This window comes from Bombus terrestris, chromosome 5 (genome assembly GCF_910591885.1).
Source record: "Bombus terrestris chromosome 5, iyBomTerr1.2, whole genome shotgun sequence".
NCBI lineage: Eukaryota > Metazoa > Arthropoda > Insecta > Hymenoptera > Apidae > Bombus > Bombus terrestris.
In genome coordinates this window covers 9016300-9037539 of record NC_063273.1, presented here as the reverse complement: position 1 = coordinate 9037539, position 21240 = coordinate 9016300, and the positions used below count along the sequence as shown (strand labels likewise).

Below are 21240 nucleotides of genomic sequence, written 5' to 3'. Positions count from 1 at the left end.
TTAGTTTATGCTTTAGTTGCCGGGCGGGTCGTAAGACAGCAGCACACAATTGTCATCACGTGAGGTCACAATGGTTTCTGATATAGTTTCGACGACTGAGTGATTAGAACAGCGAATGTTTTAAATTTCTAGAGAAATTCAAGCATCTACCGTGTTTTGCAAGTAAAGGTACAAATTGAAATATCTGGGGTAAGTAGAAGTAATTTGTTTCGCGTTTAAAATAAATCAATGATCGATAAATTACGATTAAATGGAAAGTGCTTTTAACTCATGTTTTATGATTAAGAAGAAATTGAAGATTATTGTCAAATATAATATTAAGATTGTGATACTTGTTTTTGAGCCACACAATGTAATATATTGTGTGTTCATTATATTGATTGATATTAAGCTTCCAGATTGTTCGAAATTTAGTGTACGACGTATTTTTTATGAAAACGATCAAATCAATTGTATTATCGATTTTATATTGGTTTAATAGTGGACGCCATTAAGTCATCTCAATTATAAGCTCGACTTTGCACTGAACATTTTGTATAGTCCTATGAATTTAAGACCATCTCTTTTGTAATTTTATGAACACTTGTCATTTCCATATATTGATCGTTCTGTAAGTTCGGCGCGCCATTCTTGCACTTAGTATATGTCACGTGGAAAGCGCGCCTAATTACATAATATAATACCACAGTGAAAGAAATATGTTGTGCCACACCCCCTTTTTTTATTTCATTTTTCAAAGCTTTGCAAATGTTTCAATTGTTTAGAATTCTGAATTTTGCACCACCATTTACTTATACACGAATAAGTAACGAATCCATGGACGATACTCGTAGAATTATAATGTTAATGTGATAGATTAGCTACGTTTGATAGACAAACAGGTGATTGTTGACAAAATTTTTTTCTACAGCCAACTCTCAACTCAAAAATGTATTTATCATAGATAAATTATACAATTATTTTAATACAAAATACCATTTTAATATTTCTATAAAGATTTGAATAAATATATAGAAAATTATTTGATGTTTATATGTTTGAGAAATGTTAAAAGATTGAATAAAATTTGCTATACAAAATATAATGCAAATAAATAGGTATATAACACTATAAAATATGACAATTTATGTGAATGAAGTACATAATATTTCTACAATACAATTTTTCAGATATACTAAGTCATCTATATCGGAACATTGTTCAAAATGACAGAATATTGGTTAATATCCGCACCTGGAGATAAAACATGTCAACAGACATGGGAAACCATGAACAATTTGACATCAAAACAACATTCTTTGTCTGTCAACTACAAATTTCATATCCCAGATTTAAAGGTGGGAACATTGGATCAATTGGTTGGCTTATCAGATGATCTAGGAAAACTTGATGCTTATGTTGAACAAGTAACACGCAAGGTGGCAACATACCTTGGAGAAGTTTTAGAAGATCAAAGAGACAAGCTACATGAAAATCTTTTGGCTAACAATAGTGAGTACAAATATTAGTGTGTTTATGTTTTTAAAATTTGCTTTATAATTTAAATTTATATATAATCTATTCTTTGATATAAGAGAACAGATTATTGAAAAAGTCAAGGATTCAAAATTATCAACTTTCTATTCAATTTTGCTTTAAATAGAATGCTTCAATATTAAAGATTTGTCAAAATATTGGTATTATATTATTATATCATGGTATTTTATCTTTTTGAATCCTTACAAACAGGTATCGATCGATTTTTTGTGTATGATGTTTTAACAATAAAATAATATTGGTTGGCAAAGACATCAATGAATACTATACACAACACAAAACATGCACACAACTTAGAATTTTTCTTTAACAATGATCTTAAACATGTATCAGTTGATTTTCTAAAAATTTTAATTTATTCATTGATAATAATAATAATAGCACGATTAGAGTCTTTGATCCTTCTCCTCAGTACCCTACATTAATAGATTGATAGATGGAAACAAAATTTTGTCTGTGTACGCTAATAATCAAATAACAACAATATTATTTTTTTACAAATTGTCTTAATAGACATGTTTTTTTATTGAGGATAATATGCAGGCAAAATACTTGTGGCTATAGCACACAGTAATTAACATTCTTAAATATGATATGTACCATACATCTTCTTTATTAAACTTTTCAACATTTAGTTGAAAGAATCTGTATTATAAAAGGTTTTCCTGTAATATATTAAAATGTCTGTTCGAATGTAAAATATTCTAAATTCTATATAATAAATAAACAATCAAGTAATTTGAACAATTATCCTTGAAAGAAAAACATTAAAAATTATATGCATATTTATTTTTATGAGTAACATAGTCTATGTCAATCTGTTATAGTCAATATGATTATTACTTAAGTGCATAAAATCAGTGTTTCTTTTCTTTACCTTTTTCAATTTTTTACTTTATTAAAAAATTAAGAATTTTAGTTAATGTGCAAGATATGATGGTACACATCATATTTTGGCATATGATTTACATATCTGTAGAATGCTTATTACTATAATTGGATTAGAATTCATTTATTTTATTATTTATAACAAATATTTTCTCATATTTATGGTGTTGCTTGGCTTGCTTTGTTTAATTTGGACCACATTAACCCTATTTCCCTACCTTATTATTTTATTAACAAATGCTCATACATGTGCACCATCAAAGATGTATAAAGCTACAAAAAATTTTAATACACAAACATGCAGTATCATCATATATTAAAATATATGTAGAAGAAATATTTCAAATATACAATGATTTAGAGATATAGACCACATTTTTTATTAAAAATTTACAAAGGACGCAAGGAGTTGCTTGGGTTACTGTGGTCACCAAGCTCGAATTAGTTATTACAAGGATTCTTTTCCTTTTTTCTTCAGTTATTTTATACCCTTGGCATTTGCAATTTAAGTTGATATTATTGCATATAATTTGCTCATTTTGTCTTCAGTTCCTTTATTCATTTTGATTATGTCTTGTTTACCTTTTGTTTTCGTTCTTTCTTTCTTTCATTCTTTTGTTGCTTTTGCCATTTCGGAGTATTTAACGGAAATCTTCCTTTAAGATCTAGATGGTACTTTATTTGCAAAATGTAGTAACGAAAAAAATAGGAATTAACAAATTTTTAGCAAGTATAGTGATTTTATTAATAACTGAATATTGTAATCATGAGGTGCATAGTTTTTATAAATACAATTGTTTAAATATAGATCTAACTTACTATTTTTTAGTAAAAACTGCATATCTCACTAGTTTCTTTTGTTACAAACGTAAACGCGATGCTCTTAATATGTATACTCACTAGTGAAATAAAAATTAACATTCATTTATGATGTGTAAAACTATCCATTTATTAAAGTCGTATTTCCGTGATTAAATTTTTAATGAAATAGAGAGGTTGTCTATGCGCTAAATACTCCGTGACTTCTCTTTTATTTTTTTTGAGTTATTTTGATTGAGTTTCGACAGCATTGTCGTTAGGCATTTGCGTAGGACGCAATAATAGTTGAACGAGACGTAAGAAAAATCGCGCGGAGATTGGGACTGGGCTGTAATGGATAGGTCAAACGTCAGTGGATGGGGAGAGCTCGAGCCCCGAAGGGGGTCCGGACACCCCGCCAAACACCCCCGTCACCCCATCACACAAGTCTTCAAAGGAGCATCACAAGCAGTGGAAGGAATCGGAGAAATGTGAACCAGAACCAGCCGCCTGTTTAGGTCAGCATCATCACCAGCGTCATCATCATCACGAGTATCATCATAGTCATAAACATCACAATCATCCTTCTGAAACCGAAAAGAAATCATCATATAGTCCTCAAGGAATCTGTGATGTCAGATCATCAAATGATCCTTTATCAGCATATTCATGCTACCATGCGCATTGGTGCGCTGCTTCTACCTCTTCCACACCTATTCCTAGTCCTACTCCCACGAGTCCGAGTCTTTCCCTTTCATCAAACTGTAGCAGTGAAGGAGAGACTAGATGGCAGTCGGCGACACGTCATCGGACTACTGAGAAAGCAGATCGATCTACCTCCAATCGCAAATCGCTCGGCAATGACGACGACGAAGACGATGCGGACCAAAACAACGACCAAGACCAAGACCAAGACCATAGCGGCAATTTGCCCAATCCAGGTACCCGTCCTATCACCGCCAGGTCAACCCGTCGAACCTTTTCTCCCAACATAGCTGCGAGACTTGTTCAAACCTATTTTCCTGTGCACCTCGTGATTCGCCCGTTTAGCGACCGATTCTTGTCTTGTCTTATCTCCTTTGGAGGTAGATATAGGAGAGAAAGAAAGTGAGAGAGAGAGAGAGAAAGAAAGAGAGAGAGGTTGTCATTTCATAGTATTGAAAGTTTTGAAACAATGATCTTCGCATGCAGCTTTTGCTTAGAGGAAAAAGAACAAGAATAATTGAAACTCACGTTGTTTCAGTTTTTCCCAGTCACTATATATTGAAAGCGTCTTTATGATCCTAGTGCGCATTTCCTTCAGTGTCAATTCTGCACAACTCTGCACTACATATATGCAATGTTTGTAATGCTAAAATATTTTATGCCAAATCTTGCCTCCAATGTAATAAATTATTTGAAATCTTCTTAAATGTTAATGTGCTATGTCAAATGAGAAAGCATTGCTTATTACATATTTTATTTTTTATTTTTTGTCACTGTAATAAATTTTCTACACTCTGTTATAATTGAATTTGCATTATTCAAAAGACACAATTTTCTTTGTATTAGTGACTAAATATATGTTACATATTTGTATATACTTTGACAATTTAAGAAAAAAAAGAAAGAAAGAAAAAATATTAAAGCACATTATAAAAGTCATGACAATCTCTCTCAAATGCTTACAGCATACACCAAGTGAGACAGTACCAAAAGGAAAAAGATACTTGGCTTAGTTTACTTAGCTTGTGATTCAAAATACAGAAGCCTAGTATATCAAATATTTTGTGTTGTATCACAATAATTTCCTCGGTGATATTTCTACAATATTTCTTGTGCACGCAGGAATTAAAAAATTGGAAGATAACAAAGACAGCTGCCCATGTTCTAGCACATTTTAATTGCAGCAAATGTGCGTACATTCTTAAAGTTTATTTTTCGGGAAATGCTCTAGTTTGTTTTAAGTTCTTAGCTAGTTCTTTTTCACTCCTGCGTCCTAATGATGAACAAGTACAAAACACATTAAGGGACTATCTAATTTTGTGTTAAAATTCATTTTTGATGATATGAGAGTGTTCTATTTGATTAATATTTTTTAGAAATCATTCAATCAATTGTTCCAGGTGCTGTGGACGAATGAATGAACACATAGTATATTACCTCAATCATTATCAACTTTATTTTTCTTACATTTTAACTGCTTCTTTTTTATAACTTCTTTACTTCATGTTCTTTTACACCATACTTTGTTTCAATTTTCCTATGTATAACATTTTTTATGTATTATTTTTAAAAGATACATGTTTAAATAAATACTAAATTTACTAGAGATTACTCATATACAAAAAAAAGGAAAGTTACAATATGTTAGTATAATAAGTTGGTCTGATGTAATTATTTTGTCATTACATTAAGTTACTTAAATAATTTATATATACCATTATTAAAGTTAAAATTTATGATTGTGAATCAGAAAATCTTGTGGATTTAAAATTCATATCCATAAATACAGACTAAAGTATGGTTTAAGAAGAATTATAAGAAGTATGCTATATTTAAAACACAGTTACACAATCTTAGTAATAACTTTATTTCTTTCAATACATTTTTTAGCATTTTCCTATACCTAGCTTTTATATGCTTTCAAACCATTACTTTCTATAATTTTCATAGAAAGACTATTGCACAAACTATAATACATGTACTCATATGTATTATGGACGTTAGCACAGACTACAGATGAGACACAATTAATAAAAATTTTAAAACACTTATCGATCGGTACATGGACTTACAACATACTGTTTCGCATGATAAGATAAATTTTAATGACAGTATGGTGCTCAGTACCCTTCAACACTACAAGTTATCCATATCACAGAGAACATCCTACTGATCAACTTTTATAAAATACTTCATAAACAGTTGGCATGAAATGCTTAAATATTTTAGTTTAGCTGTATACTATATCTATGTTACTATTGTTCATGCTACACCATTTAGGTCTCTAGTATACACAAATCAAACATGATATCTTGAAAATAATAATTAAAAGATACAAACTATTTATATAGCATTGATCATCATATTTCAGTAGTTTTCACTGCATTCATACTCTAATGAAACAAGTGTACATGCGTATGCGTGCATGCGTGCGTGTGTGCTTATTCATAAAAAATTATCCATTGACAATTTCATGAAAGGACATGATAACAGTTCAAAATCCATCAGTAGTTACAGAGTTATCATAAATTTTGTTTGAATGAATATTTTGTCAAAAAGCTTTTTATTGATAATAAAGAAATTGCAGTGAAACAAATCTTACAACATTGAATTAAAGGGACTAGCTGGAACTACTTAATTCTGAAACTTCACGATTCATTCAAACGTGATTTACGAGTAATTCTTTTTCATTACAGATATATAAATTAATTGATTTGAGCTAATGTCTACTTATAAATGTTATGTATTAAAAAGAAAGATCAACTTTACTTAAATAAAATGAATTTTACAATAAGAAAGAATTGATAACATAAAATGCTTCTATACATTAATGTTTGCATGCTGTACTTTTTTGTTAATGTCTCGCTTATTCTTGTAACGCTAATAATAAGTAAGGAGCGTACTAGAATCAAAAAATGAGTTTAGTAGAAACAGTCTTTCTCTGTTATCTTATTATTATCAATACTCTCCTTATCACAGAGTCAATCTACAAAATTATTTTAATTGTGGTTCAGCTAAAATTAATTTAATTAGATATGTACTCATATGCATAATTTTATTGTACACATGCAGATTTATAATTTTCTTTTCTTTTTTTTAACTAGCATAAAAGAAACATAATATAAGTAGAAGTAATATTATTTTCTTTAAAAAGAAGTTTAGAATTTTCTATCACTTTTCTTATGAACATAAAAATATAATAAAAATGTGTGAAAAAATATGTAAAAATGAAAAATGTAAATATTACAGTTGATAAAATTAGATGTTACAGATATATTTCTGCATTTGTACAATATATCTACAATTCAACAGAGCTTTATCATTTCCAGCTTATAAACTTTATCAAATCATTAAAAATATATTCAGTATTCCATTTATAAACACACTTAAGCATTAATTATACTACATGTAATTTAAACATTGCATGTTACTTATGATTCCACATTTTCAAAATTGTACCAAGCTCTGTTTGAATATTTATATAGAAAATGAAGATGGTTATCTCACAGAACAATTACACTAACATTTTAAATTTACTAGGTGATCTACCATCATATATAACTCAATTCCAGTGGGATATGGCAAAGTATCCTATCAAGCAATCATTGAGAAATATTGCTGACATTATCAGTAAACAAGTGGGTCAAATTGATGCTGATCTTAAAACTAAATCTACAACATATAATAATTTGAAAGGAAGTTTACAAAATCTTGAGAAGAAGCAAACGTAAGTTACAACTTTTTATTGCCCAACATTTCATATATGTAAATTATTATTGATTTTATTTAAGATTTTTATATCTTGAAAGTTATTTAAGGAAGATAATTGTTATTATGTAGAGGAAGCTTATTAACAAGAAATTTGGCAGATTTAGTGAAGAAGGAACACTTTATCTTGGATAGCGAATATTTAACTACTTTGCTTGTAATCGTCCCAAGGTAAACTTACTTAACAAATTTTGTAATTGCTGCTATTTCTTTAGATGATACAAAATTTTTTCTATGAAATGTTTAGATCAAATTTCCAGGAGTGGCATAGTGGATATGAAAAGTTAACAAAAATGATAGTACCACGTACCACACAACTCATCGCTCAAGATGTTGAGTATGGATTATTTACTGTTACTTTGTTCAAAAAAGTTATCGATGAATTTAAATTACACGCACGTGAAAAGAAGTTCATTGTTCGTGATTTTACATATAATGAAGAGGAATTAGCAGCAGGTACCTAATATCTTGTTACAAACTTCTATTTCTATTTATAACAAATACTTTCTTTTTATTTACATACAAATTAGTTTATACAATCTTTAGTTTTATAGTAGAGACATTAATATTATTTGCAATTATGAAATTTATTAAAATATGTTATAGGAAAAAATGAGATAACAAAATTGGTAACAGATAAAAAGAAACAATTTGGGCCTCTTGTACGTTGGTTAAAAGTTAACTTTAGTGAGTGTTTTTGTGCATGGATTCATGTTAAAGCTTTGCGCGTATTTGTAGAATCTGTCCTAAGGTAAATAATCATTTGATATTGTAAAGCTTACATATAATCACATATCAATTAAATTATGACTTATTAGGTATGGATTACCTGTAAATTTTCAAGCGATATTATTGCATCCTCATAAAAAATGTGCAAGGCGTTTACGTGATGTTCTGAACCAGCATTACGCTCATTTAGATTCTTCTGCTACAACATCATCTGGTGCACAAGGAAGTCAAGATGTAAGTTGTAACGTTTTAATAATAGATTATTTTAAAGGAATTTACTTTGATTTCTTTATAAAAATTCTGGCATGTATTACTTAATATCTTTTTCCTATTTGTATGTTCAAACAGAGCATGGATATACTAGGGTTAAGCTTTGGCCAAAATGACTATTTCCCTTATGTGTATTATAAAATCAACGTAGATATGGTTGACAATAAGGTCTAATTATTGGAGTGATGAGTCTATTTTCTTATATTTTAAATATCCTTTCATTTACATAAAACATACTTCCATATCTCCAGGTACTTAAAGCAGATGTGTACAAAGTAGTTTATATGAACTATGATCATTTCTGTTTACATGAACTACGACATATTGCATTTTTTAAAACTTTGCTAAGATCTTGATTTTCAATGTAAATGTAATTATTATTGATTCACTTCCAGGAGTATATCAAATATTTACTCAAAACTGATATTTTTATAGTACACCAAAATGCCTGGAGAGATGTATGTACTTTATGATATTAGCTTAATATAAACTATGCATAATAGAATGCACAATCATTTGTATAAATTTTAGCAGACGAATTTGAATACATCTTTCAAATTTTCTTTTTTTTTTTTAAACAGGCTATATTTGATTGAACAAAAGACATTAGTACAAATGAGACTCATAATATGATTATATATTTTAAATTTGCAGTTTTAAAAAAAATTGAATATATTAAAGATTAACAACCATAATAATCACATTCTACGTAAAATGCCTGTATAAATGTACCAAAATTCTCACAATTAAATATAGCACAACCTATTTTATATAGTACTACATGAAGAGCAAAAAATATATTGTGCCAGAATAGAAATTCTGCAATGTAGAATTGTATTATGTTATGTATTGCTTATAAAATTAAGACCATTGTGAATATTGTTATAAAGAAGAAAGTGCATCTTGTTACAAGAACATATGTCATAATATCTGTTTTGATTCAAATGCTTTTACCATGTTCATTCAATAGGTCTTCATAATGCATATTGTATTATGCGACAACTAGTAAAATAAGTGTTATTGAAGTGTTAAGATACTGTAAATTTATTTCACTAATATTAAAAACTAATGTTTTAACAATGCAGAGTGTATCAGATACATGCTAATATATCAATGTTACTTATTAAAAACTATAAAACTGCAAAACATTAGTGGAACTCTTGAAGTATTATTAACATTATCTTTCAAGTTCAAATGATATATAAAGCTTTTCATTTTATAATAAATACAATTGAAGTATTAAATATTGATTTGAAGGCTGCACAAAAATGAAAAGTAATATACGGAATCGCTATGGTGCATGTTGTTTAAACAAGTTGTATTATAAATACTTTATGTATAGAAACTATGCTTTGCAATATTACTTTAAATATTGCTTAAATTTTATTTTTTTCGAAATGGTATTTTTAATACAACGATGTAAATCGAATTGTATGTCTGAATATATTCAATTTTATTCTATACATACATTTGAGAAATAGAATGGTCTACAGATATAATATTTTTCCTGATTTAAGCAAACATATTTTAACCTATGGGAAGATAATTTAGTTTATAATTTCCGCTCGGATAATAATCATTAATTCATTAGTGTTTCGAAGCGCATTTGTATTTCAAACTGTAAATTATTATACAGTTGACGATAAAGTGTTAAAAAGTAAACGAAATTTTATCGTCATCGAATAAATTTTATAAAAGAAAAGTTTTCCTATGCGTTAAATAATGAAAATGTTCTATGTATTAAAAACGTTATATGTATCATACTGATAATTCTGAAAATGTATTGTTTTATATACTCCAAAATCAATTACAATATTATATTAATAATATATAATTTTTAAATTCCAGTTGTAAAAACATTTCAGTCACAATATTAGCTGAATCATAACTGTATGTTAAATCTATGAATAAATGAATTCTTAAATGGAGTACATGATCAAGAAATTACTCTGTTACAATTTATGTACACATTAAATATAAAGTATCATTTAATCATCTCGCTCTCCCTCTCTCTTTCTTGTTAACTATTTAGATTAACTAATATTGGATAACAAATATCGCATTTTATTTTAATTATATTATTTATTAAAACGAACAATATGTATTCTTAAAATCGTTATAAGTGTATAAATTTCAGTTTTTGTTATCAAACTTAACATAAATCCAAAGTACGAAGTAGTACATTATTACTGTTACATTACAAATACACAAACTTATAAAGTATGAGAAGAAACATTACTACTCTGACATAATTCCTGGAAAAAGAAGAAAAATTTAGTCTTATTTTTCTGTAATATAAAATTATTTATATTTTCTTAGCTACTTAAGTACTTTATGATAATTACATGTAAAGCATCAATTTCCTTGTCCCAATTTTTTTCACCAATACGTTTAACTGCCTTTATAAGTAAATGTCTTATTTTACTAACATTTTGTTTAAATACTTTTATTACATCAGCTGCATGAACATTATTTTCACAATCTCTCCAGCAATCATAATCAGTTGCCATTGCTACAACTGCATATAGAAGTCCAGCTTCTTTTGCCAAATATACCTTATTTAAAAATATATTTTATGTAAATTTACAAATTAGTACAAAGAAATTTGAAAAGAAATGTAGTACCTCTGGACATGTAGTCATATTAACTAAGTCTCCTCCCCATAAACGCATTGCATTACTTTCAGCTTTTGAGGAAAATCTTGGTCCTTCTATACTTACAATTGTTCCTTCTTTTCTTATGTCATACCCTAATTCTTTACCAACTTCAAACAATATTTGAGATGTAGTTGGATCAAAAGCTGGTTCCATTGGCATATGGCACACTCCTAAAATTTGATACTGTAATATTTATTTGGGTAGGATTGATAGTACGTTATTAATATAATATTGAAATCTAGTTTACCAAAATATTTAGGTGAAGTACCATCATAAAAGGTAATACTTCTCTTTGTTGTCCTATCTATGAAACTATCTGGAACAACTAATTGTCCTCTATAAATAGTTTCCTGTAAAGAGCCACATGCTGTTGAAGCAAGTATATGAGTACATCCAGCTAAGCGGAGAGCTTCAATGTTTGCACGATAATTTACTGCAGTGGGATGTGTTATATGACCTGGTCCATGTCTATATGCATTTAATTATTATTATTTATAATTTATTATTATAATTTAAAATTTTTTGCTTTAAACTTTTATTCCAAAAAAAAAGAAAGTATTTAAAACATAAAGGAATGTATGATATATCATTAACTTATTTTCAATAATCTATTCATTCTATTTTCAAAATTCATTTTTAAAAGCACAAATGTTACCTTGATAATAATACCACGTCTACACCATTAAGATTTCCATGGTAAAGATCGCTAGATGGAAATCCAAACTCATTTTTAGCCTTTTCTCGCGTAATTATAATTTGACAATTTAATATTTGATTTTGAGGGTCATCTAAACCTGAACCACCGATTATTCCGACCTAAAAGTTTGTAGAGATACAATAGCATTCAACTTAAAAAATAAAAGCCACCTATTTGTCACGTGACAGTTTCAAAACATGAAATTGTTTATACAATTAAACAATATATTTTATTAACTATACAAATATTTACAAATATAATAATGCAAATATATAAACGATTTAAAAAAGATATAGATAATTTATTCGCCGAGCATAGTATCACTATAAATTAATTAAATATAATTTCTCAAATTTTTTAATACGAATAATCTTACCTTCACTTTACACTTGGCCATTTTTAACTTTATTCGATGTTATCTAAAAGTTTTCGATATACACCGAATTTAAGTTACTGCTTTAAAAACTACAAACGAAGTATGGAGAAAGCTCAACATTAAATGTATTTTTATATCATTGATAAGAGTCTTGACCCTTACTATTTTCAACGTTATCGATTCAGCACTTACTAGAGGTATAAGAGTACGCGTGTATTTGGGATTGGAATGGATTGAAAGACGTTCGGGAGGGATCGGACGGAATCTGCTTCCAGAAGTTTCGAAATTCCAAAACTGAATTCAGTTATCAGCATAAACCATTAAGATATATTCCATGAATACGAGGTTATGTGAAACCGCGTAAAGCAATTTGATCGCTGTCATAATGAGGTTTTTGTATGTAACACCAGTATCGGTTAATCGGTGTACTTCACTTTTCTGTACTCCTCTTTACCCTCGCAACAGGCCATGATTTCATGACCATTATGTAGTGACACTGACGAGGTACATAGGCACCCTGATCGCCCATGTAATTTCGTGTCACATGCGACGTTATCGATCCAGTAAAGTAGTAGTTAGGATTGAAACTACGTTTTTGTTATAAAATTACAAGATATAGAATAAGACAGCTAACAAAGAAAATATAGAACTCTATACTTTTGTAAATGATCGGAACGATGAATTCATGCATAACCTATTATATTCTTAACATTTTTCCACGCGTCTCCACCTGTTTCCGTCTAGTCAAATTGAAAATCGCTTTACAATAATTTAGATATGTGAATGGGACTTTATCCGAATCTTTTCCTGTATCTCGTAGGTGATATAATCATTAACGAGTTGTCTATGATAATTTCTATGTTCGCTATAGGAAATTACAGAGGACGTAAGAAACACTCTGATTTTTTGGCAGGTCGGTATTTCATAACCTAAGACACAAAATTCCATTTAATGTCATGTTTATCCTGTTCTTAGCAGAGAGGAAATCTTTTCTGTTCTTAATCCATGCTGTATACTCGTCTTTTGTCAATGATAGTGACAAAATGATGAATGCTGTGAGGGCGAAGAAGAGTATAGAAAAATGAAGTATACCAATTAACCGGTAGTGGCGCTATATACTAAAGTCAATATGGCCGCGATCAAATTGCTTCACGCGGCTTCACGAAATTTCGTATCCATAGAATATATGCCAGTGGCTCATGCTGATATCCGAATCCAGTTTCGGGATTCCGAACGATACGAGTATGTCGAGAGTCCATTTGAACTTCTTCCGGTTCATTTCGAATAAGCCTTATAAAGAATGAAATATAGAGTGTGCGTCGGAGTAGGAGTGGATGCATGCTCAAATTAACATTCAAATTTTCAAGTTCAAACATTAAAAATTTAGACATATTATATTACATTTTACAATTTAGACATAATATAATTACTTAATAAAAAGAAATTTTATTGAATCAATAAAAAAAGATTTTCTTTGATAATTCATATTGAAGCAGTATCAATAGTTTCATACACGGGCAGCTTAATAAAAATAAAAAATAGAAAAAATATTAAATTTCAAAGTTCTCCCGCATTTTCTAAACGTTTAATTACTTTCCTATATTCTTCTTCTAAACTGTTGTATTCTTGGTCAAGAGTTTGCATACGTTGCTCCAATGTAGGTAGAGTGATGTTCATACGTTTATCAATGTTCTTCAACGCACATTCCAATTTTACCAAATCATTTTGTTCGCGTCTGTATGGAATATTCAATCTCCTTTTTATATCTAATCTATATCTACGATATTCTTGCTCGTTTGCTAAATCTGTTGCCCGTAATCTTAAAATTTCATATACTCTGCGAGCTTGTTTCTAAAAATGAAAATTAATATTTTAATCTAAAAATATCTTTTATAGTGAAAAAAATATAAAACATACGTTATTAATCTTGAATTTTTCTTTAGCCTCTTCACCCATCGCTTTACTATAACCTTGAAGTAGATATTCTCGTGAAAAACTAGATAATTTACTGCAATTCATTGCATCCACATAATCTCTTAACCGTTGAAACGTCGCGGAAGGGTTCTCAACTACAACAATGATGACAATGCCTTACCAAAATGAACTAGATTTACTGAAATAAAAGTATTTAATCAGGCCCCACTTTTGTTTTATTCTTTTCAAATACAAATTTGGATTTTTAATGATTATGTGTTTCTATGTTTTCATTTACCTGTTATGTCTTTGACTTGACTTCTTCCAGTATACTCGCAGTAAATAGCGTGTAACAAACGTGTACCAAGACCTATATTTTGAAATGGTGGTAATATTAAAACTTGAGCTATACGAGGTCTAATATGATGTGGGTATGCATAGTATTGATATACAGTAGCAAAACCAGTAGTTGCATAGCGAGCAGTACCATCTGCTGTTATATATTTCTCAAACCTGTTCCACAAAAAGTGATCTATTTAACAAAATAATTTGTCATGTAATCAATAAGCAGCATAAATTAAAATCATGATTAAACTTACATATTAAAATAATGCCACCGCTCATCGTCAATGTCTATAAAATTGGCAGCATCTATGTACCATAATACAAATGTACGGAGACGTTGATGATACTCTTTAAAACCGTTATAAGTCATGTCTGCTTTGTAAACTTCAAATTTTCTTGTACAATTTTCATCTATATTATTTATAAATTTTGATTAATTATTTAGATTAATTATGATATAAAAAAAGAATATATAATATTACAAGACATTACCACTGATAGAAAATGAATGTAGCAGTTCACCATGAGGTATAAATATTTCATCTTTCTTTAAAGATTCAATAAATGCATCTATGTTGGTATGTATTTGTGGAGCTAATTTCTCAGCAATGTTAGGCAATACTTCGTCAGCTTCGACTCCCTCGTAAAGTACTTTATTTATTTTTTCTGAATAACTCATACTTAAATATGTTTCTAAACAACCTGCTGAGTAATATAACTTTACTCTGAGATCCCGGTAACCAAATATAGATTCACTGATAAACAAAATTAATAATTAAAAAACGAACATAATAAATATATTTAATATAATCTATAATATTTATATAGATTTCTAATAATACATATTTCAATAACAAACCTATCTCCAAATACTTGATGGGACATTTCTGGTTTAAATGTATTTTGATCATTTTCTATATCTTCGACAGAACGTACTAATTTAAATTCCAAAGCTTCATTACTGCTGACCACCAAATTCTTTAAACGTACAGTAGCTGGATCTTCCATATTATATTAATATTAAAATAGATAACACGAATTAATCTGTAAAAAATAAAAAATTAGAATTGTATTACTGATAAATCTTTTACAAATAAAATTACAAGTAATGAGTAAAATTATTTTATTATTATAGATAAAATTATTTCACACAAATATTTTCGTGGTTATCCATGTTTAACTGAATTTGTTTATATATATACATATAAACAAATATATATACATACGCACACACAAATATATGTATATACAAATTTGACCTTAACAAGTTACCGCTAAATAACATTTATAGGTTATACAATATATATTTCAGAATTTAATAAATTAGCAGGTAAAATTTTTTTATCAGTGTAAAATAGAATAAATATAAAAATGTTATTTTCAGGTATAAAGTTAAATTAATGCTTATTAAATAATTTCTTAAGTTTGTATTTATTTGTAAATGTTTTCCTGATTCTTTGATTTAAAAAATCATCAAATTATCAACATTACATGTAACATTATCGCAACAATATACCTTCTTTCAATAATTGTGTGTAATTTATAGATATAGATCACTACTTTTTATTATTTTTCCGTAAACATAACTATAAAACAACTTCGCGCCAAAAATAAAGCGGTTATTTAGGATAGTTACAACCTCTTCGAAGATTAAGAATTGACTGGATTTTATGTTCCAAATTCTTGTAAGTCATTGGTTATCTGACTGGGTACCTTATAGATTAGTATTCTTAAATACGAAAACAAAATTTGACATCACATTAATATCAATCGATCTTTATTATGAATATTTTCAAAAAATATGTGAATTTATTTTTTATGAAAAAGATTAATATTTTATATTGTCATGAATAAAAATCTATAAAATTAAATTCTACTTTATAAATTTAAATTAAATTCGGTTTCTTATACATCTTATCACATATATAAAATAACAAATGAAATACATTGATTTCATATTTATGTTAAAACTTTTGTCTTGAACCTTAAAATGTTAATTTTTGAAATGCTTATTAAGTACTTTAATTTAATACATTACTGGAATCTTCAATCATAATTTTTTTTAATTGAAACAGAATTATTCTAATAATAAAAAATGTCTACAGGTGAGGTGAAAAAGATAGAAGAACCTTTAATATTTCATACGTATCCTTTGTGTAAAGTAAGGGTTTAAATTATATTTTACAAGATTTAATATTATAATGAATATTAGGGTTTATTTGAAATCTTTTTAGTACAGTGATATGAAGGAAGAAATGAAGCAAGAGGCAATGGAAATATGCGTTACAGCTACGGAGAAATATACCGATAATCATGAACTAGCAGCTCGAAATATTAAAGATAATTTAGATAAAAGATTCGGTGGCCCATTTCATGTGGTTATTGGAGAATCATATGCTTGTGCAGTTACGTATCAAGCAAAGTCGTTATTATATATGTACAACGCTGGTAATATTGCCATCCTTGTATGGAGAACAGTTTCAACTTTTTAACGACAGTATTACAATTTTGATATACTATACTGTACACCATGTAAGTAATATAATTATTTCTGTTATATTTATTTATATTTTCCTGTCTAAATAATTATATGTAATATGGTTAGAGACATATGAACGGACAATAAATATAAAGCTGAATCCACAATGGGATCAAATGTCGCTACTGCTCGATTTTACTAATCACTATAGTGGATCGTCTTTTTCATCACGTTTTTGATGTTCGAAGATTATTTTATTTTGTTGTTTTTGAATAAGCGCTGTATTGTTTTGACAATTTTAATAAAATGGTAAGAGTAAAAACTAATGACATATTGTGAACTAATTTTATTGTTGATATATTAAAATTTGTAATAATATATCCTTAATATTTCTTTATTTTTTTGCTGAATTAATATTGTTTTGTGATTTATATCTGTATATACAATGTCAAGAATGTGTGTATATATATGTGCACGTATTTCATCACAATTTCATCAGAAATGAAATAAATAGTTATGACTTTACAAATATTGTTATTTATGAAGAGAAGAAAAAAAAGAAGAAAATATTTTAATCACCTTTATTTTCAATATCTAACATTCTTTTCAATGTATTTGAGGTTATGAGGATACGTGTAATTACTTAAAGTATATGTAAATTAACATGGCATTTTTTAATGACTAATTATTTTTCGTTTGATAAAAAACGAAATTTATAGAACATATTCTTACTAGTAATTGATATTTGTAGACTTCTACACTTATTGCAGCAGGCATTGGCCTTGCTGTAGTGGGTTTTACTGGGCGTTATATACTTAAAAAAATGCCGCAATTATCTCAAAAGATGGCAGAAGCTTATAAAAATGTACCAAAATTAAATTCACAGGTAAACTTCTAATTGTTAAGTTTATATAAATGTTTCAATAGATTTAATGGAAGGTGTCATTGTAGACATTAGCAAATAGTAAATATTACAAAGGAGGTTTTGAGTCTAGAATGACTCGACGAGAAGCTAGTTTAATATTGGATGTATCACCAACTGCAAGTAAATTGAAAGTAAAACAACAATTTAAGAAAATTATGGCTGTAAATCATCCAGATAGAGGTGGATCTCCATATATTGCTGCAAAAATTAATGAAGCAAAAGATTTACTAGAAAAATGATTTATATATAGATAAATGTATAAGTATAGATAGTTTATATGAAATTTGTTTGCATCTAGCCGCATGATTCTAATTTGAATAAGTAAATCTATATGTGTGTGTGTATATATATATATAGATATTTCATAAGATATTGAATCTGTATTTTATTTAACTTATAATAAAGTTATTTATACATAATAATGGTTCATTTCTAATTTTGATGCTGATTGAACTAAAAATTATATTGATAAAAATATTTAACACGTGATCTTCATACAATTAATATATTACAATTTTATAAAATTAGTATTCCGTTTTCTTTGTATTTATAAATAAAAAATGTATAAAGAATCTTATAAATTAATCTAAATCAATATAATAATAGATTACTGGTATGCTATCCTTTACTTTTATATTTACAGGAATACTGTAGATGCAACATTATTAATAATCTTATACCGTACATTCGTTTTTTCGGAATTACAATAAAATAATATATTGACTAGAATCTTTCAGTAGGTATAGTCTCGTTACTAGTACTATCGTCCTAATTTATTCTCCTTTTGTTGTTCCAAACGTTGTCGTGATATTTTTGTTCTTAGTTTAATAATTGTGTTACCAGGCAGTGATCCAGGTACTTTAAATATACTCTAGTAAAAGAAAATAAAATATTTCATAGCAATTATTTAATTAGGTTTGTTAAAATACGTTTATTTTCTTAATAAAAAATTGAAAAATGCTTTATTTACCTGCATAAAGTCATGACATTTTAAAACAATACTGTCTTTTGTTATTTCTTTAAAGCATTCTGCTAATGTTGTAAAATCTTGACAAGCAAGCAAGTTGCATTTGTTCCTTTTTATGAGAGTTAATGCAACCCGAAATATAATTTTACTGCCTTCATAAAAAAGGCAATCCCATATACGCAGCGTAGTCTGCCAAGTTGTAAATATTTTATTCAATACTTCTATAGTATATGGCAATCCAAACAGGTATTAATTCAAAATGTTAAACTAATGCATGAATCAACTGTGTACACACCACATACAATAATGTTAAAAGACAGCAAAACATAAATTGTGTAAATTTTATCTTTAAAAAGCATATATAATCAACTTTACCTCAATTGGTAATACTTCTGCAAATAAGCACACAAACCACTTCGTTGTAATGACTGGCCAAGGTAAGCCTATATTCGTTACATGTTGGTAAATATCTGGCATTTTTATTCTAAAATAATGATGATGCCATTACATGTGTAATTTGTATATTTATATTAAAAGTTAAAAAAATTTACTTGACTAATTCTGCAAGCACATCGATATCTGTAAGGAGGCCATCCATTGTTGGAGTATAATAATCAGGTAAAATTTTTTCTATTAGGACTTTTAACAACCAAAAGGCTGTTTCTTCGCTTTTTGTAACAAGCAATAGTAATCCTGCTATATAATTCAAGCCCTAGAAAAAAATATGAAGAAATCTTTTATATAAATTGTATTAAAAATATGTATGTATAATAAAATTATAATAATAAAAATTAAAATAAATTTAACATACTTGACAATATCCTACTGTTTTATTCTGATGAGCAAATGCTAATAGAATGTTATATAATTGATATTGTTGATTTTCTGTATTATTAAAAAATATATTATCAGGAAAAGTTCTTGGTAAATCAGTTTTAATAACATCTGCAACTTGTTTATTATGTGGAGGTTGTAGTAGCTTCTGATAAAGATCAGGATCTGCATTTTTTAATTCTTCTCCTCCACTGACAGAAAGCCATACCTTTTAAAATGAAATTTTTTCTTTGTATGTTTATAAAATGAATTAAAATGTAAATTTTATACTTACTAATCCTCTATGTTCTCCTGGTATACCTTTACGAACATATCTCTTTATTGTAATATTACGTTGTAATGATTTTCCTTCTCCAATGATTTCAGACCACTTTTTTGCTCTTTTTGCAAGTACTTTGAGGTATTCTGAGATAAAATCTTCATAAGTTTCATAGTCAAAATCTTGAGGTCTTTCAAAGCCATATTCATCCACATTACTAATAAATATATGTACATATATAATAACAAATTTGTTTTTGAAACATAAGATTAAGAAATTTTATGAGATTGTAATTAAAAGAAATACATCCTATAAATACTACCCATTCTTTTCATGTCACTAAATTAGATTGTATTCAAAAAAACATAACCTCACTTAAATCGAAACAAAAATAAAAAATATGACTATTATCTGTATTATATTAATTATGTCATTCATAGTTTGAGTATATATGTCTATAATAAAAAAGGTATTACAACATAATTAAGAAATAATATAAAATCTATAATACCTTACCTAAAACATGAACTTGCCATACCCCACGCAAGACGATGCTGACATATGATTTCTGCCGAATATAGGGTGGTCAGTAAACACTTTTCAATTTTAAATTTATTGTGCGACAACATAATTAAAATATGTTTGCATTAATGGTGTACTGTATTAACGAATATTTTCTTGCTTATCTATTCTTATTATGTAATAAAGAATTATTTTATATTAATATTATAAGTACGACGATTAAAATATTTTTATTTTAATTTTTAACAGGTTCAAAGGTTAATGATTTATAATATGATTGTGTATTTTTTATCTTTTTTTAGAATAATATAGACTTATATATCTCATCTAAATTACAGTTAAACATACATCTAATTCTATAAGGCTCATATTGTAGATAGTGGAAACATAAATAATATTTGATAAACACGTAATTGTCGGTAGACCACATTTAAATATTAATCTATAAATTTTACAATATTACAATACATTTATAACTTAAAATAAAGTAATAATGATAAAATATTTTTGAAAAAATAAGATCGATTTGCTGGATAATTATTCACAATCGAGAAATCTAGTCGATAACAGA

The 21240-nt window shown here is 27.8% G+C and overlaps 6 protein-coding genes and 1 long non-coding RNA gene across 9 annotated transcripts; 4 read left to right on the top strand and 3 right to left on the bottom strand.

The window, feature by feature from the left end:
• The first annotated feature begins 19 nt into the window (after positions 1-19).
• On the top strand, positions 20-10622 carry LOC100644844 (V-type proton ATPase subunit C). 3 transcript variants are annotated; one of them, XM_020863172.2, is made up of 9 exons: positions 20-189; positions 1170-1491; positions 3585-4163; positions 7468-7654; positions 7768-7866; positions 7943-8151; positions 8302-8446; positions 8514-8658; positions 8773-10622. In XM_020863172.2, exons 2-9 carry the CDS (start codon positions 1206-1208, stop codon positions 8866-8868), a joined length of 1746 nt encoding a protein of 581 aa, XP_020718831.1. In that variant the 5' UTR covers positions 20-189; positions 1170-1205; the 3' UTR covers positions 8869-10622. The 3 variants fall into 3 exon arrangements, with proteins under 3 accessions (XP_020718831.1, XP_012163853.1, XP_048261811.1); XM_048405854.1 differs by lacking the exon at positions 20-189 and adding an exon at positions 630-881; XM_012308463.3 differs by lacking the exon at positions 3585-4163 and having other exon boundaries at positions 35-189.
• LOC100645191 (S-methyl-5'-thioadenosine phosphorylase) lies at positions 9250-12930 on the bottom strand. The gene is made up of 6 exons (XM_003395383.3): positions 12425-12930; positions 12007-12167; positions 11599-11819; positions 11319-11521; positions 11040-11249; positions 9250-10949 (listed from the first exon to the last, which is right to left on the bottom strand). The coding sequence occupies exons 1-6, from the start codon at positions 12443-12445 to the stop codon at positions 10908-10910; spliced, it is 858 nt and encodes a 285-aa protein (XP_003395431.2). The 5' UTR covers positions 12446-12930; the 3' UTR covers positions 9250-10907.
• A 186-nt stretch (positions 12931-13116) lies between these two features.
• On the top strand, positions 13117-14613 carry LOC125385120. Its single transcript, XR_007224090.1, has 2 exons — positions 13117-13337; positions 13403-14613. It is a non-coding gene; the product is annotated as an uncharacterized LOC125385120 (long non-coding RNA).
• On the bottom strand, positions 13399-16363 carry LOC100644961 (histone acetyltransferase type B catalytic subunit). Its single transcript, XM_003395381.4, has 7 exons — positions 16200-16363; positions 15543-15727; positions 15176-15438; positions 14938-15094; positions 14637-14851; positions 14342-14493; positions 13399-14275 (listed from the first exon to the last, which is right to left on the bottom strand). The coding sequence occupies exons 2-7, from the start codon at positions 15689-15691 to the stop codon at positions 13982-13984; spliced, it is 1230 nt and encodes a 409-aa protein (XP_003395429.2). The 5' UTR covers positions 15692-15727; positions 16200-16363; the 3' UTR covers positions 13399-13981.
• Positions 16364-16778: 415 nt separating this feature from the next.
• LOC125385142 (dynein axonemal light chain 4-like) lies at positions 16779-17175 on the top strand. Its single transcript, XM_048406016.1, has 2 exons — positions 16779-16844; positions 16918-17175. Exons 1-2 carry the CDS (start codon positions 16779-16781, stop codon positions 17173-17175), a joined length of 324 nt encoding a protein of 107 aa, XP_048261973.1.
• Positions 17176-17315: 140 nt separating this feature from the next.
• On the top strand, positions 17316-18506 carry LOC100645320 (mitochondrial import inner membrane translocase subunit TIM14). Its single transcript, XM_012308465.3, has 3 exons — positions 17316-17471; positions 17914-18048; positions 18114-18506. The coding sequence occupies exons 1-3, from the start codon at positions 17469-17471 to the stop codon at positions 18324-18326; spliced, it is 351 nt and encodes a 116-aa protein (XP_012163855.1). The 5' UTR covers positions 17316-17468; the 3' UTR covers positions 18327-18506.
• A 188-nt stretch (positions 18507-18694) lies between these two features.
• LOC100645076 (growth hormone-regulated TBC protein 1) lies at positions 18695-20822 on the bottom strand. The gene is made up of 7 exons (XM_003395382.4): positions 20664-20822; positions 20163-20364; positions 19866-20096; positions 19606-19766; positions 19430-19538; positions 19058-19243; positions 18695-18958 (listed from the first exon to the last, which is right to left on the bottom strand). The coding sequence occupies exons 1-7, from the start codon at positions 20774-20776 to the stop codon at positions 18848-18850; spliced, it is 1113 nt and encodes a 370-aa protein (XP_003395430.1). The 5' UTR covers positions 20777-20822; the 3' UTR covers positions 18695-18847.
• Between the last annotated feature and the right edge of the window lie 418 nt (positions 20823-21240).